Source organism: Helicoverpa zea, chromosome 10 (assembly GCF_022581195.2).
Source record: "Helicoverpa zea isolate HzStark_Cry1AcR chromosome 10, ilHelZeax1.1, whole genome shotgun sequence".
NCBI classification, from domain to species: Eukaryota; Metazoa; Arthropoda; class Insecta; order Lepidoptera; family Noctuidae; genus Helicoverpa; species Helicoverpa zea.
Window position 1 is genome coordinate 1,747,191 of NC_061461.1, and position 23,249 is coordinate 1,770,439.

At 41.9% G+C, this 23,249-nt stretch overlaps 2 protein-coding genes across 3 annotated transcripts in view; both read right to left on the reverse strand.

The window, feature by feature from the left end:
• The window catches only part of LOC124633726 (serum response factor homolog), a 221,768-nt gene that overhangs the window by 124,782 nt on the left and 73,737 nt on the right, over positions 1-23,249 (reverse strand). The gene's annotated exons all lie outside the window — the stretch shown is intronic.
• Positions 15,423-20,818, reverse strand: LOC124633725. Its single transcript, XM_047169038.1, has 2 exons — positions 19,758-20,818; positions 15,423-19,597 (listed from the first exon to the last, which is right to left on the reverse strand). Exon 2 carries the CDS (start codon positions 19,411-19,413, stop codon positions 15,556-15,558), a length of 3,858 nt encoding a protein of 1,285 aa, XP_047024994.1. The 5' UTR covers positions 19,414-19,597; positions 19,758-20,818; the 3' UTR covers positions 15,423-15,555.

The following is a 23,249-nucleotide window of genomic DNA, read 5'->3' on the forward strand; positions in this document are numbered from 1 at the left end:
CGTGACCGTAAATACATAACTACTATTAGTGAGGATAAGCTTAAGTCGCAATTATCTCATTGTAGAGAATATGAATTTGTCAATAAGCGTTGTGATTTTCATACATAGAAATAGTATGAGAAATTTTATCACAAGTAGCTTGTATTATACCGATTTCATGGCGTTAAAAATCTTCATAGTTTACGGATTTTTCAATAAACGTAGACTAAAACCTCTCCGTCAAGGATGTAAGCTGGATAACACTTCGTTCAAATTTCAATACATGCTTTAAGTAAATAATTTACCGGTAATTTCTCTCATACCGCACATTTATCCTTAAACATATAGCTTAAGAGTAAAGTATCCGCGGAACCCTAAAAATCAACAAACAACACCTGCATTACAAAAATATACTTAATAACCATCACGGTTCACAAATCATTGCGCTAGAGCCCACTAAGACGCGCTAAGACGAGCTAAGATGCGCTAAGTACCCACACATGATTGAAACACTTCATTATAGCGCCAAACAGGTGCAACGCTCGCATTCATGATGCTAGCCGCGCATTGTCTGCAAATTGCCATAAGTTAATCTCATTCGGTATGGATAACGAGGTTGTAAATATTGGTTTGTATTTTGTTATGATAATATTATAAGAGTTATGTTGTAGTTTATTAACTGTTTGTAGATATCTAATTATCCGGCCCTTTAATTAGGCTAATTAAACTGAACGAAAGGTTTGATTCCTTAATGATCCTTACGTACCTAATTATCACCCTGACCTGATTAAAAGAAACTTTAGCGGTTAGCATATTTGCAAAAATCCCGCAGCCTCTAAGCCGTTTAAAGCGACCCTGGTACAAAAGGACTTCAGAAGAAACAAAGATGGGTTTTAGTAAGTCTGCCTCTCGTTCTCATTTTACTTCCCAAAAAGTTCGTTTTAATTACCAAAACTATAAAACCTTACACATCTTCTTTATGCATATTTTCCCAGGTCCTACTTAAAAGGCTATGTAACCCACTAACCTATATTCCCTGTCAAAGATGACAACACGAGATATCCCCACAAACAGCTGATAGGAGCATGTTGCATGTTTCATTAACACACGCGAGCAGATCAATGCAGGGGACCGTGTCAAACACGGAATTAATTAACAGGATACTGGATGCGACACGCTTGACAACCCACTGTTGTTCTAGACTTAAGTCCTGACAATCTGTCAATTGCGTGCATCTTCTGACAGCTTCTGTCGGCATAAATGTCTAAAGAATAATGAGGTTTTGTGCTGCGTATTTTTTTTTTGACAGGTGTAATTACTAAATGGCAAAAATCTATAATTCATCAACAAACAACCGAAATAATCATGAAGCATTGTGTACAGCAGTAATAGGCATTAAGGCTCCACTTCTCGTTACACAATAAATATTCAAACACATTTGAATTCAGAATTGAAAATTATCATCACCACGACACATTGAATTCAAATTTTATTTTCCCGAAATGTTGACGACACCTGCCTCAGTTTACGTCTCACTCGCATCTAATCCGATTAAATTGGGAAAAAAGATAAAGTTTGAATAAATATTCATAGTGCAATAACCGTTAAAATAATTTAACAATAAAAGAGTACGTCATGGTTAAAAGTGCGAGCCACTGGCATTGTTTGGACAAACAGAAAAACTTCCGTAATTATTTTAATTTGAATAATGTACCTTCTTGATTGAGCGTAACAATGCGGCAATTGTTTTAAGTAGATTTCTTTTTATTTCGCGAATTCAAGCATGATGCATCTCAAGACTGCTGCTTTAATGAAAATGCAGAAAAAATGCGTTGAACGACATCTGTCCTACCGTGAAGGCTTTAAGCAACCAGAGTTTTTTTTTAAACTGCGGTCAACAAAAAATATAATTTAATTGATTAATGCTATCAGATCAGTTGCTTCTCGGAAGCGTTTGCGCTTACTGTTATAATATCGCTGTCAGAAAAACTTTTCATATGGGTTTTACTTGAGAAACCAAGAAAAATGCGAGCCTCGTTAGACTTAGGTATTGCAATTCTCTTTTCAACTGTCTAATTGATCTGCGGCCAGCAAACGTTCGGATCTCACACCGGCCGCAAGGATAAATTAAAGCCAGTAAGTTTAACGAAAGGCTCCCCGCGGACTCATGAATTGTTAATACAATTTTAATTAAACTTCATAAAATTAACATTGAGTCCCAGCAAAAAGCCGGCACTCACAGCCGCCAAACTCGATTTGACGAATCATTTTTTTTATTCACCAATGCGATGTAATTAAATGTCTTCCAGACCCGATGCGAAGAAAATTTACATAGAGTTGAATAGATTTCATTACGAAGATAGCTTAACTAATCTATGCAAAAAACTAAATAAAGATATTCGATTCTAAAAGTCGGTAGTCGATAGCACGCGGGAAATTGTCACCTGTCAAAAGTTAATATCGATAGTTCGAACGAGCAGCACAATTCTGTTTTTAATCGATTTTTTAAGACTAAACATTGGCTGTCAGTGGAAGTTTGCACGGTCGCTAGTGTCCGCAAGATGTCAACTGCATGCAGCAAATTGTTATCGATAAAAAGCCGCAGTAAGAACATGCGGTAATTTATTTATGCTGCTCGTTTTCTTCTTTAATTTTTTGTTGGTTGCAGAGCGTTTTACTTTTGCGGTGGCACAAAAAGTCTGCCGACTACGTGTCTTAAAACTTGATGTGACATGTGACTTTCCTTTACAATGCTTTGGAGTTCACATTTCGGAAAACCAAAAATGTTCCAAAGGATGAAAACCAAAGGAACTTATGATACTTACATTGTTCTAGTGACAGTATCAAGATCATTCGATGTGACCTCCGTACTTTGACCTGTCAAAGTAAATGTTTAAAATAATGATCGCTGATTGTAATGCAATCCGACACGGCTCAGATTTGCGCGATCAATGCGGGATCGCAAACATTTTCAAGAGATTCGATTCTTGTAATAAAAGACGATTAAATTACACGCTTTCTGTTAAGATAATCCTCTTACGTAATGAAGTTGCTGTTTTCTCTGCACAATGTATTTCAGTAAACGATCTCTTTACATACACGTTCAAAGAAATTTATTTATTTCAAGTACACTATATATTTTTGGACTGCAGCGTTATAACCATAGACAAAGAAAAAGTTACGTTTATTTCATATCAGTATCTGGCTGTGACCGATGCCTACCATCATTGTTAATTTGATAAAATATAAAACAGTTCAGCATTAATCTTAATAACATATACTTAGTATTTGGAAAATGTTGAGGACCCCTAACTGATCGATATATCTGAGTAAAATCTGGAGCGTCATCAGCATTCTGAGAAACAGATCACAAGCCGTTGAAGGCTATATACCTACCTAGCGGTATTTGATGCACGTGCCGAAAGAATATAAATAAATCATCGTATATGTAAATGTGATCATGTGTCATCCTTTATCATGTATTAAGTACTTAGAAATTTTAGAAGAAATACTATTTAAAGACTTACTTTCAAAAAGGGTAATTTGTGAAAATTGCTACTCAATCAGCTATGATTTTCACACGAATAAACTCGCTGTTAACCGCATCCTATGGGAACTAATTTCCTTCAACAGATAAAAAGTAACACGTCCGTTCTCAAGCGCCACCGATGGACAAGCAAACTTACTTTTTCCTTATTTCATATTGGTAAATCCACTTTAACACTTTAAAAAATATATCATAGACAAAACCGTCAAACAGCTTTCAATACAGATATTCTCGAAATATCACAAAAAATCAATTGCCACATCATCCATACATCACATAGCCCGAATTTAATACCAGTAGTTTCATAGCCAGACAATTATTATGCATTAAATATTCTTCCTGACTTGTTTACACCGTCTAGTCATCGGTCAGAAGGTCACTGTAGTATATTTTCATATCAATATTAATCATGAACAGAGAAGCCGCGGGCGCCTTGGGTAATTGATTTTTAATGCCCAGCCGAATTGGCCGGTATATCCCACGGTTTAATTGAACCACCGGTAACCGTTGGTTGGTGTGTAATAAATATGAAATCTACGTAAATAACGTTGGTGTTTGTAGGATAATCGAAAAGGCTGTACTCAAATGCGTCGGAGAACTTTTTGTAATTAATAACGTAAGATAAAAAAAAATATATACAATAAACATATACTTATACAATTTTTTACAAATAATACAAATAATACCTTTTATAAACTTGTAAATAATAAAAAAAATATGCGTGAACGACTATTAAATTTGAAAAAGGATCTACAACGATACACTATAAGACTTTTGCACTATAAGACCTCAAAATTGTTTTGAGGTCTTATAATTTTCCCAGTTATAATAATTGATTTTCCCGTCAACTTTTCTATCCAGTCTATATGGATGATTAATTTTATTCCTACTTACTATCGCTTTTATTTTTCAGCTTACGAAACGCTTATTCCTACAACTTTTTCTGTTATAACTGTCTGACACTGCGGACATTCATGTAAACACAATAGCTCGGATAGGCAATATTTCAAGCTGCACTATATTTGGGCAGCTCGGACTACTCCAATCAATCAATATCGGGTCAATATGCAATTTTCCGTTGTATGTATGTTCGTGTAATCCAATCTACGACTCGAACAAAAACGGTTCGGACGCAAATGGATTGCATTCTGGTTACAACGTTTTTGACTGTAGATAAATTGGTTGAAGCCAGTGTTTTTCAGTTTACAACGGAAGAGTTAATATTTTTATGTTATTATTGAAAGATTTTAAGGATTAATCTACACTAATATAATATAGAGGTTTATTCTGGTTTGTTTGTTCGTTACACAAATCCCGAGTAATATAGGTCATATTTTATCCCGGTACGGGCTGTAATCCCCACGGAACACGGGTGAAACTGCGGAAAAACGGCTAGTGTTGCATAAAATCATCTAGAATTCTAGAATCAAATGCAGCTTTTCCCATTACTTAAAATGTAGGTATTTTCCAAGCCCTTGATCTTTAATTACTACATACTAGAGGAGCCTCGCCTTACCTAAGTGTTAAGGAAGTACCTGAGAATATTTCTACAATCACAAAAACCGATAGAAAATACCAGTTATACACCTAAACGCATGTTTACTAAGATTCTAGTTTAAGCCAAACGGACATCCTCAAGGCACCCCGTTGAACTCTTTTAAACGACGCCGCTTGAAAAACGTACACTAACTTAAAGTTACAATTTTGTTATTGCATTTTCCCCCTTATTGTCTAAGAAATAAGATGGATATGTGGTGTTTTGTGTTTGGTATAGTGGCGGAAGCGATGCGGCCTCGCGTTGGTTGTGTGGTTCAAGTCATGGGTGAATAAATAGGCTTTGAGGAAGCAGGCTGTGGTGTATCCGTATCTATCGGTTTTTCGTGGAATTTTGAGCTTTTATAAAATAACTTTGACATATTTTAAAACTGAAATCTGTTCCAGGATTCACTTTAAACTTTTAATACGTTATTTCACGTTACATTTATAGCACTACTACATATAATATAAAAACCTCATTCTGGTTTACCTAAATATGTACGAGTAGATTAATTTCATCCCATAATTGGGTACTTAACCTCATCCTTAATATCGAAGTCAAAATACAACATCCACACCCGCTAACTCCCCCAACTTGCACCTCACATTTACTAGAGCGGCGCACGCGCCGACAAGGAAGTGACGTCACGACGCGCCCCGTCCGCGCGTTATCTCGGCCGCGCGTGCCCCATTTATCGATATCTCTCGCCGGGGTCAGCGGACATTCGCACACATCAACTTAAAGTACGTGACTGTCTTTTTGACGTTGCGTACAGATGGCTAGATCTGATTTTGATAAGTGTGGATTTTTTTTCTTCAGGTGGAATGTGTTGAAAATATTTTTTTGCATATTTTTTGGTGTTATTCGCTCTCTTTTGAGAGACGCTGCGCTGACGCCAAATATATTAGCTATAAGGGAAATGATGATGATGATGAAATAATCGGTTTTGGTGTTTATTCTTAAAAAGTTATCTAGGTCCTAACAGCTGTAAAATATAGATCAGTAGGTATTATTTGTAAATATGAGAAAATACTCCAAGGAGCTTCAGCAATTTTTATTATCCTAATTAATCATCATCATCCTCCGAGCCTTTTTCCCAATCATGTTGGGGTCGGCTTCCAGTCTAACCGGATTCAGCTGAGTACCAGTGCTTTACAAGAAGCGACTGCCTATCTGACCTCCTCAACCCAGTTACCCGGGCAACCCGATACCCCTTGGTTAGACTGGTGTCAGACTTACTGGCTTCTGACTACCCGTAACAACTGCCAAGGATGTTCAATGACAGCCGGGACCTACAGTTAAACGTGCCATCCGAATCATTATCTATTATCCTAATTAAAATATAGGAGGAAAATTTAGTCTATCAAAAAAGGCCAGGAGGTCAAACGTTGACCCTAAATAATTAGTTTAAAGACACGGCAGTATTTTAAAGAGGAAAAATTTAGTTACGACTTAATGCTAAATTCAATCAGTTCGTTTGAACGTAGACGTTATTTAGATCCGTCGCTTTGTGACATTTCATTGCTCCACTTGGCATATCATTGTTGTTGCACTGTGTCGATCTTTGACCCCTCACGTTGGACATCAAAAAGCTCAGAACAACGGCGACTTATTGCGTTCGTCAAAATGAATTTCAAGTATTTTGGATTTATATAATTTGCACAAAAAAAACTTTTATATTGCGAAGTGGATTTTCGATCGCACACATCATGTATTGAATTGATTGTTCCGATTTGACTTCAAATTTGACAGTTATTTAGAAACATATATACGTACAAACGATATTCACCACACCAAGTAAACATATTCAAAATTATTTTTACTTCGTCAATTAAAATTATTTTTTTTCTTATTTTTCACAACTTTTTCAATTTCGCCCTTTCTCCGAAACCCTCAACCAGATCACAACTTTCGTGTACCTACATATATTAAATTTATTTATAATTCATTCACATAACCGCGGTTCAGTTGTCAGGGTTTCCTTGTACACCTGTCCGTCGATGAAGCGATAACCGAACGGGTCTGGTTACCTGTCAATCCTATTCACTTGTTACGGGATATTAATATCAATATTCACTGATATTATAAGTACGAAAGTTGGTATGTCTATTTGGACTGTTTGTTACTCTCACTGTAACATCGCTGAACTGATTAAGGTAGATTTTGGTATGGAGTTAGATGGTATCCTGGGGGATGTAGGATACTTTTTAGGTGGAAATGGAATCAGCTTAAGTGTGAAACCACGCTAAAACCGCTGAACTGATATAGAATCAGATATAACTCTTCAAACAGTTGTAGGATACTTTTGAGCTGAACGCGGTAATGCTTCCCTCAGGATGCGTGCAAAACCATAGATTATACTTAGTTTAAATAAAACTGGGATATTATAAAATCTTAGTGATCCAGATTTCAGTAGTACAGACAAAGATGGGCCTATAGAAGATACATAACTTCATCTCGTTCCCACAGTGGAAATTGTATCACTAACGCTTGGTAATATAGTGAATGGACTGGTTTCATTTTGTGACACTGATTGGGGGATGTAGGGGGAAGATTTTGATCTGAAGTCTGATGATTATGATGAATCTGATAAGGGAGTGTTGAACTGTGATGCGGATGTTGGAGACAATATAAATAAACATTGAGGAAATGATAGACTCGTTATAGGTAGAATTAATGGAGCGGTGGCGATTGATATCCATTAATTCTGCAATAAGACAGACTTGAAACAATTAGGAACCAAAAGCAGTTTCTAGTAGTCAAGAATTAAATGAATAAGTTTCATTTATTAATATTGTAGTTCTATCAACATTTGTAAGAAATTATAAGATAAGACTGGATGACTAAATACAAAAGTTTTAAGTGGAGAATCTCAACGATTAAATCTCTCAATAAACAATAATACTTCGTAAAATTCATTCGATATTAGCTGATAATAAAATTATTTAGTTACCAAGAATACAGAAAAGATCTTTAACGCAATTCAGATACCAGCCTTCACATATTTGTACCAATAAATCACATTTGGACACTAAGATTTGAGACCAGATATCCAACATTGCAAATAGATTTTCTTAGACGAAAGAGATAAAACTACGTAACACTTACGCGTTAAAAAGAGACAAAAGCAATTTTATCCTATCTGTTTAAATCAATAGGCTTCGACGTGATAACCAAAATGTTTAAACGTTTTTGTTGAAGCCAGAGAAGTTTGGACCTTCTGATTTATGTGGTTAGGTGAGTTTTCGCTTGTCAGTATAAAGTGCTAAGTGAAATCTAAGTATGATATCGGTGAGCTAAGTAATAAACAGTGCTAATGTTAGTACGCATGCGCGTAGATCTAAAAGATACGGTCTCAACGGCGCCTAGGGCATAAAGCCGGGTGTGCACTCACAACTTTATGTTGCCAACATAACAATAAGTTTGTGTTTTTATGTTGCCAGTTGGATATGGATATGAAGCAGCTGACTAATATGTTGCAGATATTTATTCTTTTACTTTTCTGAACTAATTATCGTAAGTGCGTTATATGAAGTTTTTAACTTTGTATCTGATAACAACAATGTGTGCCATAGTAAATGTTGACATTAAGACCGTAAAGACCGGAGAATCATCAAGTATGTAGATTAGGTCAAGTGAATGTTGCTTTTTTCAATCCTAGACTATACTGAAACTAGACCACATACTTAAATATTTCCATAAAAGTTGCATACATAATATTCGTTCACTAACAAACGCCAGTGTACCTCACGCCGAACATTTAAAATCTCAATTTATGACTATAAAGCAAGATAATAGCTTGAGATAACCGGCTGTTTGTTTGCTGAACTACTGCAATTATAACTTGTAGAAGATCATTATTAAGATGTTCCCCGCTTTGTTTGACTGGTTCACAAGTTAGATTATTGATAACTTGCTTGCAAAGTTCACCGTAGGTTTAGGAAGGATGCGTAAGTATTGTTCGATTATTTTAGCCATATTCACTGAAATGGTTACACGTGTTGTATTATATATTATATATTAAATTCATTTATTCAAGTGACCATGACTCATTTTGTTAGTAACAATTTTACTTAATTACTATGTTAGTAAATTCCAAAACAAAGCATCCTAACCTAAGATAACTGCCTGTATCAAATCACCACTGCAGGTCTATCACCGAAGTGGAAAGTCTGCAGCAGTGATTCATATACAGGCAGTCGAGTCTACTCGCTATACAGCGCAGTAAGGTGTTGGGGCTGTCCCGCACACGGCGCACCAGGGACGCGCATCTTTTCCTCATTGTTGCGTAGAAGCAGTCAATGCGAGCTTCAGCAAACATCCCTGATGCGCTGCAGAAGCGAGGCAGCCCCATTAAGACCCGGAACGCGTTATTATATTGTACTCGAATGGCGCTGTACGATTTCTGAGTAAATGATGTCCACAGGCTGCACGTGTAAAAAGAGGTACAATAAGCACGGAATAAAGTTTGCTTGACAGCTACGTTGCAACGAGCAAACCTGCGAGCAATCATGTTAACTCGGACCGACAGCGCCCTTCTTTCCCTCTCAATATCTAGATCATCTTTTAAGTTGGAGGTCAATATATGACCAAGATATTTAAAATTATAGGTCCTCTGCAGAACCGTACCATTCAACCTCACAGGAGGTATTGTTTTCAAACATCGACCACCAGCTTCAAAGACCATGACTACACTTTTCTTCTCATTGTAGACTAATCCGTGATTTTTAACATAGCCTTCACAGGCTATGTTTAAACGAGTTCTGAATTGAGAACCATCCTTGTAATCCTCCTTTTTGGGGAAGTCTGGTAAAAATGGAGGTTCTCAATTCTTTAGATCTACTCTATAGTAAGATTACCTAACTAGATAATGGTACTTAAATCTTGGCGTTTTAAGGATATATGAATCCCAAATTGGCCCAAAAATACATTATTCCAATCTTCTAATTAAAAAACTCTATCAGACACGTTTGCAGTTTAGCATAAAACTATTCTCAGTATATTTATGTTCAGAAACATTAACTTATATCTTTCCCCCGTTATAATTACAGTAACCAGGTATGATCTACATCTACAAGATCGGTGTGACCAGCCAGGGTTCATTGCCAATTGATTGGGACTTGTCACGGTAACATAGATACATATTCTGATAGCTTACTCTCATAACCTTCACCTTCAGGTGGAAATTTATATTTCTTAAGAGCATGATGAAGAGCTGGACGGGATACATTTTAATTAATATAGTGTAATGAAGGTAGATCGTGTGTAAGATGATACGGTTGCAAGGTCTTACTTGGGAACGAAGAAGGTATGGTACGCCGTTTACCCCAAATAATAAATGTGGTCAAAAGAATGATGAAGATGATACTGTAATGAGAGTTTACTTCAGTCGAACAGTAGTCATTAGAAATAGAAAACTGATCAATGACCTTACGAAGCGTAAATAAAATCCCAACAGGACTAAGAAAGGAACAGGACTAACAAACAAGTACTGTATCTAAAAATATTGAAGTGACAAAGGCAGAAGTGAAAATAAAATTCATCTATTACATAGCTTACGTAATTCGTAAAATTGGATTGATGAATGGTTCACCCAATAAGTAAACAGAAGTGTGAAGATTTCTAAACAACATTATGACAATAACAAGACCACCGCTAGAAAACCCGACCTGTAGGTTTTCTTCACGAAAAAACCTCTAACGGAGACCAACATACGCAGTACATCTTCTTACGCACACATGCGCACACCACATGTGTCGAAAACGTGCACTCCTGCGCAACGCGTTGCGAAAAATCACCGCGGCCATACTTTAAAATGGATTCTATACATAAAACGATAAAACTGCGAAAATTTCGTATCAATAATTACTTGGTATCGTCACTTATAGGGATATTTAGTCACATGTGATCACCGTATTTGGTATGTTGTTTTTATCTGCTAGCTGTCCTTTTCTTTCTTATGTCGTTGGTGTATGTCTGTCTTTGTCTGATGACGTCATTGAACGGTAGTTGTGAGTCGTACTGGGATGGTCGAGACACCTCCGAGGCAAGCGTGATCAGTCCTAAGGGTTCGTATGAAATAAGTTCGAGTTTACTTTTGTCTACGCAGGTTTATTTCAAAGCTTCTGTGGGTGATATTTACGTGATTATGTGGCGTTGAATGGCGATCGGGTCGCGGGGTCAGATCTCGCGACTATTGTGAGGAAACCACTCCTAGATTATGGACTTCGTTGGTTTACTTAGAGGTGTTACAATACGGTTTATTGTCGGACTGTTTGTTTTCATTGTTTATAGGGTCTCAAAAGCGGAGCTTAATAGAGAATATGCAGGTGTAAACAATAAACAAGGACCAATTCATGGCTATGGGTGGCTGAGGAACGGCCACAATGGTTTGTCGATGATAAGCAGAGCTTGATGCGGTTTGGAAGACTAGAAGCTGACCACAATATACCTTAAGAAAAGGCAGATGATGATGACTCAGCCTAGTCACGTCTAGCTAAATTAGAAGACTTAACAGCACTTTGCAAAGAGTCACAGTCACAGTTATAATTAAAAATATAGGTATTTCTATTTGTATGGACCACCAAACGCAATGTGTCATACCTCACCTGCGCAAGTACGATTTAGAATTCGTGAGTTTGTGACTCACAGTTTCACTATTGTTACGAAAGAATGACCATCGATTCGGTAAAAATATCGTATTAACCGCAACAATTTGCATGTGGTGACAAGGTTTTAACCTTCAACTTTGCACATGAGTTATCAGACCTTCTTGAATACTATAACGATTTTAAATAAGGATAAGTTAGCGGATCTTTCGGGTTTTTTATGTAGGTCAAAACTTTATGAACATCTTTTATTATTACTTGGTCGTACTTAACCAACAGTTTTGATTATATTAATCATAATTAAATTAAAAGGTAATATAAAAATAATAGCTCTTACAGATAATTAGAGATAATTAATAATCAAATTAAATGAAGAAACTATCAGTTGTTTTCGATAGGTACGCATAAGCTCATGTGTATCTGTGATTAAATATTATAATAATCCCCAGCTCCCCAACTAACCAGCACACAAACTGATATCGCGAGTACACCATGACAGTCGCGTGTCAACCCGTGAATTAGTGTTGTGCGAGTTCGCGTGTCGTCAGCGACTGGTGTCGATACTTTATATCGATATTTATCGATGCGACGCCACGACTTATAGCCACCGATCGGCTGATAACAAGCCGATTTGTTAGCGACCGATGTACTCCAAGTTTTGTTTATTTTAACAACGTTGTGCGGGACGGACGTAGCTCAGAAGCAGGTACTATGGGGTGGCTTCGAGACGTTGACGCCCCGTCGGTCGCTGGTTCTTGGACGTCTGGGCGAGTGGACTGTATTTACGATGTGGCGAGAAACAGGAATTTCAGAAACAAGAATACGTTTAGACGGGTTTTAGGCTCTCTGCTACTATAGGTTCAGGGATGCCGGTGAAATAATAAGTCTTCATATATTTTTCAGGAGTCTTGAAGGGACGAGCTTCGACGCACTTACCATACTACAATTACACTATTTACTTTTCACTATTTACTTGTTACACTATCAAAAAATCCATACCGATGACTACGATTTGTACGGCGGCGCTTGCGCACCGAATGAGCTCGAAACTTTACCGTGACGAGCACCTCGATTTCTCGTCCCTCCGACCAACTCAGTTTTATTGACCTTTCAATTTAACAGCCGTATTACAAACAATTGGTACATGATATCATTACAGGACACATAGCGTCAGACGCCCCATGAAGTGCGCTACTGAACTATACCACACACACCCTGCATACCTTCAGGGCTGAAATACTATAACCGAATAACTATAAAAAACTATGTGAAATCGGCCCTTATGTGAAGATTATCTCGAGATAAAAAACAAACTATGGGGGGTATCTCGATACGAAAGGCAGTGTGTGTTAGGGCATTTCATGGGCTATCTGGCGATAGTAATCCTAACAATGTGACCTAAGCCCTAGTATTGTTAATTTGCATGTGAAATGAACACACAGACACAGACATTATTTATTGCTCTATAACTTAAACTATTAACAATATTTCTATAAATTAAGTTATTTTGTATACAATGAAACCTAGGCTTTCAGTTAAACACTATTTCACTAATGAAAGTCTAGGATTTTTACTATCGAGAAATGTTTTCATAGGTAAATCAGGCTTTAAACGGCAGAACTATTAGGTTTATTATACAAAATTATGTAGGTTAAGGTTACCGCTACAAGACTATTACAATTTGGTATCAAAAAACGCTATAATTTACAAATTAAATCACTATCAAAATCTGAACACAATTCTATAACAATTTAGAAGGAGGGTGCACGTGAAAAACATACCTTGGCGCGGCTCACGGCACTTTTTGCTCATTACCCTCATCACAAAATTGTTAGAGTATAAATAGTTACGCGCATACACGAACACTCAGGCATTATGATTTTGCACTCGCGGCGCACGGATGCGTCTGTCGCGAACATCTCTCCCGCCGTGCGGCAGAGCGTAGGCACTATCACTTTCACTTTCACTATCACTATTTAGTCTATTAAACGATGACACGATGACACGATGACACGATGTAGGGACTCGAAGCGTTGACCCGTAGCGATGACTCGTAGCTCTGGCTCGCAGCGATGCCGCATCTCCGGTGAGCGACGGCGCAGTGATAGCGCCAGGGCGCCGCGACGCCGGTGATGCCGCACTGCCCGGTTACTTAGGCAGCGGCACGAGTTTCTTCGTCGGACGCTTTAGTATGCCACCTGCGGTGCGCACGTCAGCGGTCCGAACTTCACCATCAGCGCCCGGGTAGACGGCCACGACCCGGCCTCGCGGCCAGGTGTTGCGAGGCAGGTTGCCGTCGGCGATGAGGACGGGGTCGCCCAGCTGCAGCGCGGGGCCGCGGGCGTGCGGCTCCCGCCGGTATTGGAGCTCGGGCAGGTACTCGCGCACCCAGCGGCGCCAGAACATGTCGGCGAGTATCTGGGCGCGCCGCCAGTGCTTCTTGCTGTCGATGTCTCGCTCGTCGAACGTGCCGGGGCTCGGCAGGCGTGCCGAGCCGCCCAGCAGGAAATGGTTCGGTGTGATGGACTCGTCGTCGTCGCCGCTCACAGATACGTGGGTGAGCGGCCGGCTGTTGACGACGTACTCGACCTCGCAGAGCAGCGTCGCGAGGACCTCCTCGCGTGGGTGGCGCTCGTGCAGCGTGGCGCCTAGCGCGGTCTTAACGCACCGCACTAAGCGCTCCCAGGCGCCTCCCATGAAAGGCGCGGAAGGCGTGATGAAGCGCCAGGCGATGCCGCGTCGGCTGGCCTCCTCCTGGCAGGCCTCACGCAGCTCACGGTCAGCACCGTGCATGTTGGTGCCGTTGTCGGAGTAGATTTCGGTGGGACAGCCGCGTCGCGCTGCGAACCTGCGCAGCGCCAACACAGCTGAGTCCGCGCTGAGGCTGTGCGCGATCTCGAGGTGAACTGCCCTCGTTGTGAGACACGTGAACAGCGCCACGTATCGCTTATGATGCTGACGACCGACGGTGACTGACAGCGGGCCGAAATAATCAAGCCCGGTGTATGTGAACGGCCTGCGGTGATGAGCTAGGCGTGTCTTCGGGTGGTCGCCGGTTGCCGGCGTCGGCGCGCGCGCGCGACGTATGCGGCAGTGCAGGCAGCGCGCGATGACTTGCTTGACTGTCGGGCGCAGGCGCACAATCCAGTAGTGCTGTCTGACCTCATTCACGACGAGCTCGGTGCCGCTGTGTTGTAGACTACGGTGTGTCCAGTCTATATATAGCTGTGTAATACGGTGATCGCCGTCTAACACAGGTGGACTCTTCACGCTTTTAGCGACTTTATCTACAGCAGCTATGCGGCTTCGCAGTACTATAACTCCGTCGTTTAGTTCTATGCGCAGCGGGTACAGCCGGCTACTACTTGCGACTGTTTTGTTGCTCTCGAGACTGGCTATTTCTTGTTTAAAGGCTTCCTGTTGCACCACACGAACTAACAGCTTCTCTGCTCTTTGAATGTATGTCGCGTCCAATATAATAAACTTGCGTGTGTATATTTGGGCGCGCGCAGCTTCGGCGGGCGCGCGGGGCGCTCGCACCGCTCTCGACCAATCAGGATCGTTTTCTTTGTTTTTCCTTGTTCGCTTGTAGAACGTTTTTTCTGTATGTTGTTTTCTACATAACGATATAAACTGTAGTACTCTGGCTGTGGCGCGCAGCAATCGCTCCCACCTTGAAAATCGAGCGGGGTCGGGAACGACGTCTATGAGGTTTGTTGCGCCTGCTTGTATGAGCGTGACTGTTTTTTCCTCGCCTGTCGGTTGACTGTCAGCTGGTGACTCGGTCGGCCATGTCGATGGGTCGTCGTAGAGGAACTTAGGGCCGCAGTACCACTCGTGGTCGGTATGAAAGTGCGTCGGGACGTCGCGGGTGGCGGCGTCGGCTATGTTGCTTTTTGTAGGCACCCAGCGCCACTCTTCGACTCTGCCATGACGAGGCTGACGTGCACGTTGTTGTCACGGGTCGTTGACCTCCAGTACACCGCTGTAGCGTAGGCCTTCTCACTGGCGTCGGTGAACACGTGTACTTGTATTTCTGTAGCCTCGCTGTACCCAGGATAACAGCGCGGTATGTTTACGTTCTTCAGCTGTTCGAGATGACTTATCCACGCCCTCCACTGGCTTGATAGTTCTTCATCGAGAGGTTGATCCCAGTCGACTCCCCGCCTCCAGGCTTCTTGCAGTATTTGTTTCGCCCTGATTGTTATAGGTGAGGCGAGGCCCAGCGGGTCATACAGCGACATAACTATCTTGAGCGCCTCTCTCTTGGTGGGCGTTTCCTTGTCGAGCAGGCCAGTAGGTAGGCGCGCGAGTTTTAAGTTGAAGCTCAGCTCGTCTGTGTGTGGCTTCCATATCACGCCGAGTACTTTCTCTGTGTTTTCTATATTTCCAAGATTAACAATCTGTGTTGTTTCTTGGCCCGGTACCAATTCACGCAGCACTTCTTCGCTGTTGGATACCCATTTCGTTAGGTCGAAGCGCGCTTTACTATGTATTTCTTGTACTATCTTGATTGTGTGCGTCGCCTCTTCTATACTTCTGAAGCTATCCAGGTAATCGTCCATGTAATGATTCTTGACTATTGCTTCTACTGCTTCTGGATGTTCGTTCGCATGGCGTTTAGCATTCCAGTTCTTAGCGAATATTGCTGTACACGGTGAACTTGCTGCGCCGAATATTATTGACGTCATTCGGTACTCTTCCGGCGCCCCCTCCCGCCGCTCTCCTCGCCACAGATATCGGAGAGCGTCTCTGTCTTCTGGCTTTACTTTCACCTGCATAAACATTTCAGTGATATCTCCGGAGACGGCGACGCGGTGACGTCGGAATCGCATCATCACGCCGGGCAGTGACTGCAGCAAGTCCGGACCCGTGAGCAGGTAGTCGTTCAGTGACATCCCTCTTGTCTTCGCTGCTGCGTCGTGAACTATACGAAGCTTCTCCGGTTTCATAGGGTTGAAGACGTCGAAGTGCGGCAGGTACCACGTTCTTCCCGGTGTACGTTCAAGGGGCGCTTTCTCTGCGTAGCCCTTTCCTATTAGTGAATCCATCTGCGCCATATATCTAGTCTTCAGAGCAGGATTCTTGTCGAGTTTTTTCTCTATTGATACGAGTCTATTCATCGCAGTCGCGTAGCTGTCCGGCATCTGTATCTCGTCACTCCTCCATAGCAACGCAGTCTGAAGACGTCCATCTTCCAGCTGTACTATACTGCGTTGTAATATATCTTCCGCTCTCTTCTCCGGGTCAGAAGCTGGTCGGCACGGGTTGATGATGAGTGACTCGAGTGCGAAGTATTCACGAAGTTGCTTGTCTATGCTTTCCTCGGCGCTGTTCAGCTGATTGACGTAGTGCACCTGCTGTCCCAGAATCCTAGTGCGGGCACCGTGCAGCACCCAGCCCAAGGGAGTTAACGATGCTATCGGCTGATGCTGGGGCCCTCTTCTGATGTCTGTTGCTAGGAGCAGATGCCAGTTGTCTTGCCCGATGATAATCTTCGGCGTCCCTGCGTTGTACGTCAGCTGATCTGCCAGGTCGAACAGGTGCTTGCAGTCAGCGATGTCATCCTTGCTGATTGACTGCGGCGACAGGTGCAGGCGTGGTATGGTGCGCGCCCTGAAGGGTATCTTCTTCCTATGGCAGGTCGATAGCGTGAGGTCAACTCTCTTCGACGTGGGCGTGTCGATAGTCACGTCGCTGATGGCGCCTATCTTCATCGGCTCGACTGGTCCCTCTGCACCGATCATGTCTGCTAGCTCTTCGTCAATCAGTGACACGGTTGAGCCGTCATCCAGCAGTGCGTAGGTGCGCACTTCTCCCGCCGGTCCGGACAGTTGCACCGGAACGATTTTCAGGAACGCTTGATTTGTGTGGTTGCGTGAACTTGCGACTATTTCTTGTGCTTCTTGTGCGACTTCAGTAGTGCTCGCCTTCTTCTTGTAGTGAAGCAGATGATGGTGTGATGCTGTGCAGCCCTCGATTCCACATCTCTTCTTCTGACATCTGTGTCCGTGCTGACGATGGCGCAGGCAGCGGAAGCACAGGTTGTGCTGCTTGGCAAGTTCCCACTTCTTGTCCGCAGAAGCCTTCACGAACTTGTGGCAGTCTAGCGATCGGTGTCCATCCATCTCGCAGATGCGGCACTTCGATGCGGGCTTCTTGTCTATAGTGGTGTGTGTTCTCTGCGTCACACGTCTAAGTCCAGTAGCTTCACTGATGTTTTCAGGCGGTGCAAACGCGCTGCAGTAGCGAGCTTGTTCGGTGATGAAGTCGCTGAAGAGACCCAAGTCCGGCGTTGACTGGTACTTCTCAGTATATGTCTTGTACCACTGTACACGTAGCGAGTTCGGCAGCTTCTCTGTGAGGATGCGCATAAGCTCGGCGTTCATGAGGTAGTGTTCCTTTTTCAGCGCTCGCAGTGTGACGATGCCACTTCGTACACGGCTGGCGAAAGTGCAGATGTCCTTCGGTGCTTCTCCGCAGCGTGGCAGCCCGCGCAGTCTGTCTGTCTCCGCTTGCGCTATTGAGTCGGGGCGGCCAAACTGAAGCTCCAACTCCTTCATGATGTCATCTGGCCTGGCGTTGCCGATAAGCTCGGAACTAACTGTGTCAAGCGCTCTTCCTCGCAGGCTTCTTCTCAGCCTCGCCGTATTTTCCACATCGTTGAAATATGGTCGCGTTGTCTCATAGATGGCGCGGAACGATAGCCATTCTGTATGCAATCCACTAAAGTTCGGCAGCGTCATGATGACTTTCGATGCAGCAGGGTTGTGGTACACCGGTTTCTCTTCGCTTCTATTGCCGGCTAGCGATGCGATGGCGGAGGTGAGTTCCGTGATAAACGGACGGAGCCCTTCACCCCCTGCGGTATCTTCAACTGGTTTCTTCATTGATGAAAGGGCTTCAGTATCGATGGTCTTCGAGGGGGGGGGCTCTGGTTTGTCCAGGGTACCCGGCAGTCTATGTCCTCCCTCGGCGGCGGCGTCTCTTCCAGGAGCAGTACTTATTCCACGCAGGACCGGATTCACTATAACCGCGGAGGGGGGGGGCTCGGGCAGGTCCAGGGTATCTGGTGGTCTATGTCCTCCCTCAGCGGCGGCGTCCTGCGGGTCTGGTTCCGGAGCTTCCTCCAACCAGGAACGGATGTACTCTTCATTGGAATTTCTATCGTCCATATAATCGTCGTCCGATTCTTCCTCGGCCCTCTGAAGTGCTATTTGCGCTAGCTCCAACTTAATCTTCAATAAGTCTTCACGCGCATTTCTAATTTTTCTATTTGATGCCGTCGATCTGTGCGACGGTGCCTTAAGTTCGGTACGGGCGTCAACCCGGGTAGTCAACGGTACAGCTCGGTTGTATGTCTTGTCGCAAGCCTTCAGTGTTCCTCCTGAACTATATTCTTCAGCACTGGTTCCAGGCGGCCTCAGTGATGACGACGCTTCAGTCTGCATCAACGACGACGGCGCTGGTCGCTCTTCACCCCCTCGCGGGGTAGGGGGGCGCGGTCGGTCTTCACCCCCCCGCGGGGCAGGGGGGCAGGGCGGCGCCTCACTTCCCCTCACAGCTGCGGGGCAGGGTAGGTCTTCACCCCCCCTCGGGGGAGGGGGGGGCTGCTCACTCCCCTCGGTGGTGGTTGGAGAGAACGGCGGCTGGTCGTGCACGATGGGGGGTGTGCGGCGGCCCGGTCTGGCGTCGATGATCCAGGCTTGAGCGGCTCTTCCTTGCGATCTTGTCACAGGCATACTTGCTGTTTACAACTCTTCAGTATCTTCAGCTGAAGTTCCTGGCTCGCTTCCCAGGCGATCCGGGTCGCAAGGACCAAACAGATGTGCGGGACGGACGTAGCTCAGAAGCAGGTACTATGGGGTGGCTTCGAGACGTTGACGCCCCGTCGGTCGCTGGTTCTTGGACGTCTGGGCGAGTGGACTGTATTTACGATGTGGCGAGAAACAGGAATTTCAGAAACAAGAATACGTTTAGACGGGTTTTAGGCTCTCTGCTACTATAGGTTCAGGGATGCCGGTGAAATAATAAGTCTTCATATATTTTTCAGGAGTCTTGAAGGGACGAGCTTCGACGCACTTACCATACTACAATTACACTATTTACTTTTCACTATTTACTTGTTACACTATCAAAAAATCCATACCGATGACTACGATTTGTACGGCGGCGCTTGCGCACCGAATGAGCTCGAAACTTTACCGTGACGAGCACCTCGATTTCTCGTCCCTCCGACCAACTCAGTTTTATTGACCTTTCAATTTAACAGCCGTATTACAAACAATTGGTACATGATATCATTACAGGACACATAGCGTCAGACGCCCCATGAAGTGCGCTACTGAACTATACCACACACACCCTGCATACCTTCAGGGCTGAAATACTATAACCGAATAACTATAAAAAACTATGTGAAATCGGCCCTTATGTGAAGATTATCTCGAGATAAAAAACAAACTATGGGGGGTATCTCGATACGAAAGGCAGTGTGTGTTAGGGCATTTCATGGGCTATCTGGCGATAGTAATCCTAACAATGTGACCTAAGCCCTAGTATTGTTAATTTGCATGTGAAATGAAAGTCAAAGCACAGACATTATTTATTGCTCTATAACTTAAACTATTAACAATATTTCTATAAATTAAGTTATTTTGTATACAATGAAACCTAGGCTTTCAGTTAAACACTATTTCACTAATGAAAGTCTAGGATTTTTACTATCGAGAAATGTTTTCATAGGTAAATCAGGCTTTAAACGGCAGAACTATTAGGTTTATTATACAAAATTATGTAGGTTAAGGTTACCGCTACAAGACTATTACAATTTGGTATCAAAAAACGCTATAATTTACAAATTAAATCACTATCAAAATCTGAACACAATTCTATAACAATTTAGAAGGAGGGTGCACGTGAAAAACATACCTTGGCGCGGCTCACGGCACTTTTTGCTCATTACCCTCATCACAAAATTGTTAGAGTATAAATAGTTACGCGCATACACGAACACTCAGGCATTATGATTTTGCACTCGCGGCGCACGGATGCGTCTGTCGCGAACAAACGTGAAACGATAGGACCGGTCTATGTTGTATGTCATTTTAAAATATTTCAGCATGTTTTTAAGTCAAACATGTTTTATGGCGCTTCAAAATAGTAGTCTTTATGATAGCATCTTGATAGTTAATCGGTTGATGTATTGGAATTACAAAGGATGTGAAGTTTAAGGATGCAACTGCTCTTCAAACAGTGAAAAACAATGAAATTAAATAGATGTGTATGCTTGCGTTGTCGCAAAACAAGCAATAGCCTATACTGCCACTTTTTGCATTGCATCATTCTGCATGCTTTCAGCCATATTCTTTGTTCCTTCAAAACACAAAACTCATACCTACCTCCAACCCAGACAGCAAATCATAAAAATATAGCGTGCGAAACCATGCTGTGCAGTTTAATAATTCACATTATACATCAAGATAGCAGCCGATTATATTTCAGAAGCGTCGAAATAAATTCATATTCATAGCGCACTTTTCATCGATAACAAGTCACGTCACTGGTAGCGAGTCGGCTCGTTAGGTCGTTGGTAATGTGTCGACATTTCTGTCGCCACTCGCGCGGTGCGGTATAAACGCTCCGCGTAGTTTACGATATAGACGCAAATTAGCGGGCGGGAACACGCATCCGCGGCGGCAAAAAAAGCGTTTATCGAACCCATCCTATCGTTTTAGGAGAGCAAACGGTATGGTGATGATTGGTGCGCTAAATAGGTGTAATAATTGTTCTTGGTTAAATATGGCGGATGATGTTGACAGATAAAACGTGAAAAGTATCTCGCTAGGAGTGCTCTTCCATTCGATTTATCTAGGTATCGTTAAGGTTCTTAAATACTTGAATAGATTGAAATATTACTCTGAGCGATGCTACTGTCAAGTAATGACAAACAACCGGACACATGTAATTTCTTAACATTTTTAATCTACAGTAAATTCTTGGCTGATGTTAATTCCGATTACAAAAGACGCTGACACATATCACCTCGGTATCGATAATAAAAACGTCGACATCGATATCAATCGACACGATCGCTTATCGATCTAGAGTTTTCAACGAGCAATTATACTATTGAAATGTCCTGCTTAAAATAGATTCTGTTTTGCATAATATACAAGTAATCTTGTAAAGAGCAGTTAAATTCGATTTAACTTACAATAAAATTTTAAGAACATAATTTTTAAATTATTTTTAAGGCAAACGTACTTAAATTTCACTTCTTTATATTCCCCAATCCCCAATCAAAACCTAACCTAACTCAATGAATTACGAAAATAACACAGTCCAGTGTGTTAATTTTTCACGTCAAAACTATACCAAGTTTGCAATTTGAAAGGAACACATGCGATTTTTTTCAATCGATTACACACAAGATAAGATCCCTAGAAATTGATACAAATGGACCCCACAAGGTTTAGACAAGTTTAAACACACACCCACTGTCACAGACAAAGAGGATGGCATTATCATGCCTATCTCAAGACACATCAATTTCAGTCAACAGAAACATCGATAAAAAAGTATCGAATCTTGCAATCGATACGGTCTACAGTTTTCAACAAAGTAATAACTAGTTCGATGGGTAAAAATAATCGAGTTTTGAATATGATATTGCGATTCACACGCCTTTCAGTTGTAATGATGCGAGATGTGGAAGATAGTAAGCATCTGCGTGCCTCCAGGGTGCACTTGTTAAATATGATGGTTATAGTACAGGTGTGCAGTAATTGTTTATAATGAGTGATCTGTGTGTGTGATAGAGACTAATGTGTCGACTATTAGATGGTTGTCGTTAATTCAATTACTTAATGCTGTGGAAGAAGGTTGCGTGTTTCAATGTTCTGGGGTATGAAAATGTTTCTTTATCTGGTGGCATTACTGTTTCGTTATATATTTTAATGAGATCAGGATATGAGCGTATTCATATGATCGCAATGTGTTTCGCATTTCAGGAAACTTAAATACATGATGTTTTTATCTAACTAAACTTTCTTAACTAGATCTGCCTAATTAAAAGCTGACAAATATTATGCATGATGAAAAAAATCAGCTTAATCTGTGAGCAAAATCAGACAGCATAAAATGCTGAGCTTACAATAAAAACTAAATTATGGCCGTTAACAGACTTACATTGAGACCTTTTGGCGTAATTTAAATAATTGCAACGCCTGGGCGGGCTTTAAGCAAATCTTGAATATTTTGTCACACATACATACTTATAAGATCGATTTTAGAAATGCCATGTATGTGCAACAAGTACGTGGGTATAAAAACACCGCCACAAGAGTGGCAAATCTTATGAAACAAACAATTCTCGATATTTAGATTAACAAATAACATTTACAAATCTTTAGCCTCAATTCAAAACTTTGATACTTACTTATTGTATTGTAACCACCTTCACACAAAAGTCACTAGCTGTGTAAATCTATAACCTATCTATTTTTGCGATTAGAGAATAAGTTTATTTCCAAAATTCATTAGCTAATTGCAAATCAACGTACAATTATGGAAATAA

Excerpts from the sequence above, each read along its gene's own strand:
- LOC124633725 (XM_047169038.1), bottom strand. The coding sequence starts at position 19,413 with ATGCCTGTGACAAGATCGCAAGGAAGAGCCGCTCAAGCCTGGATCATC.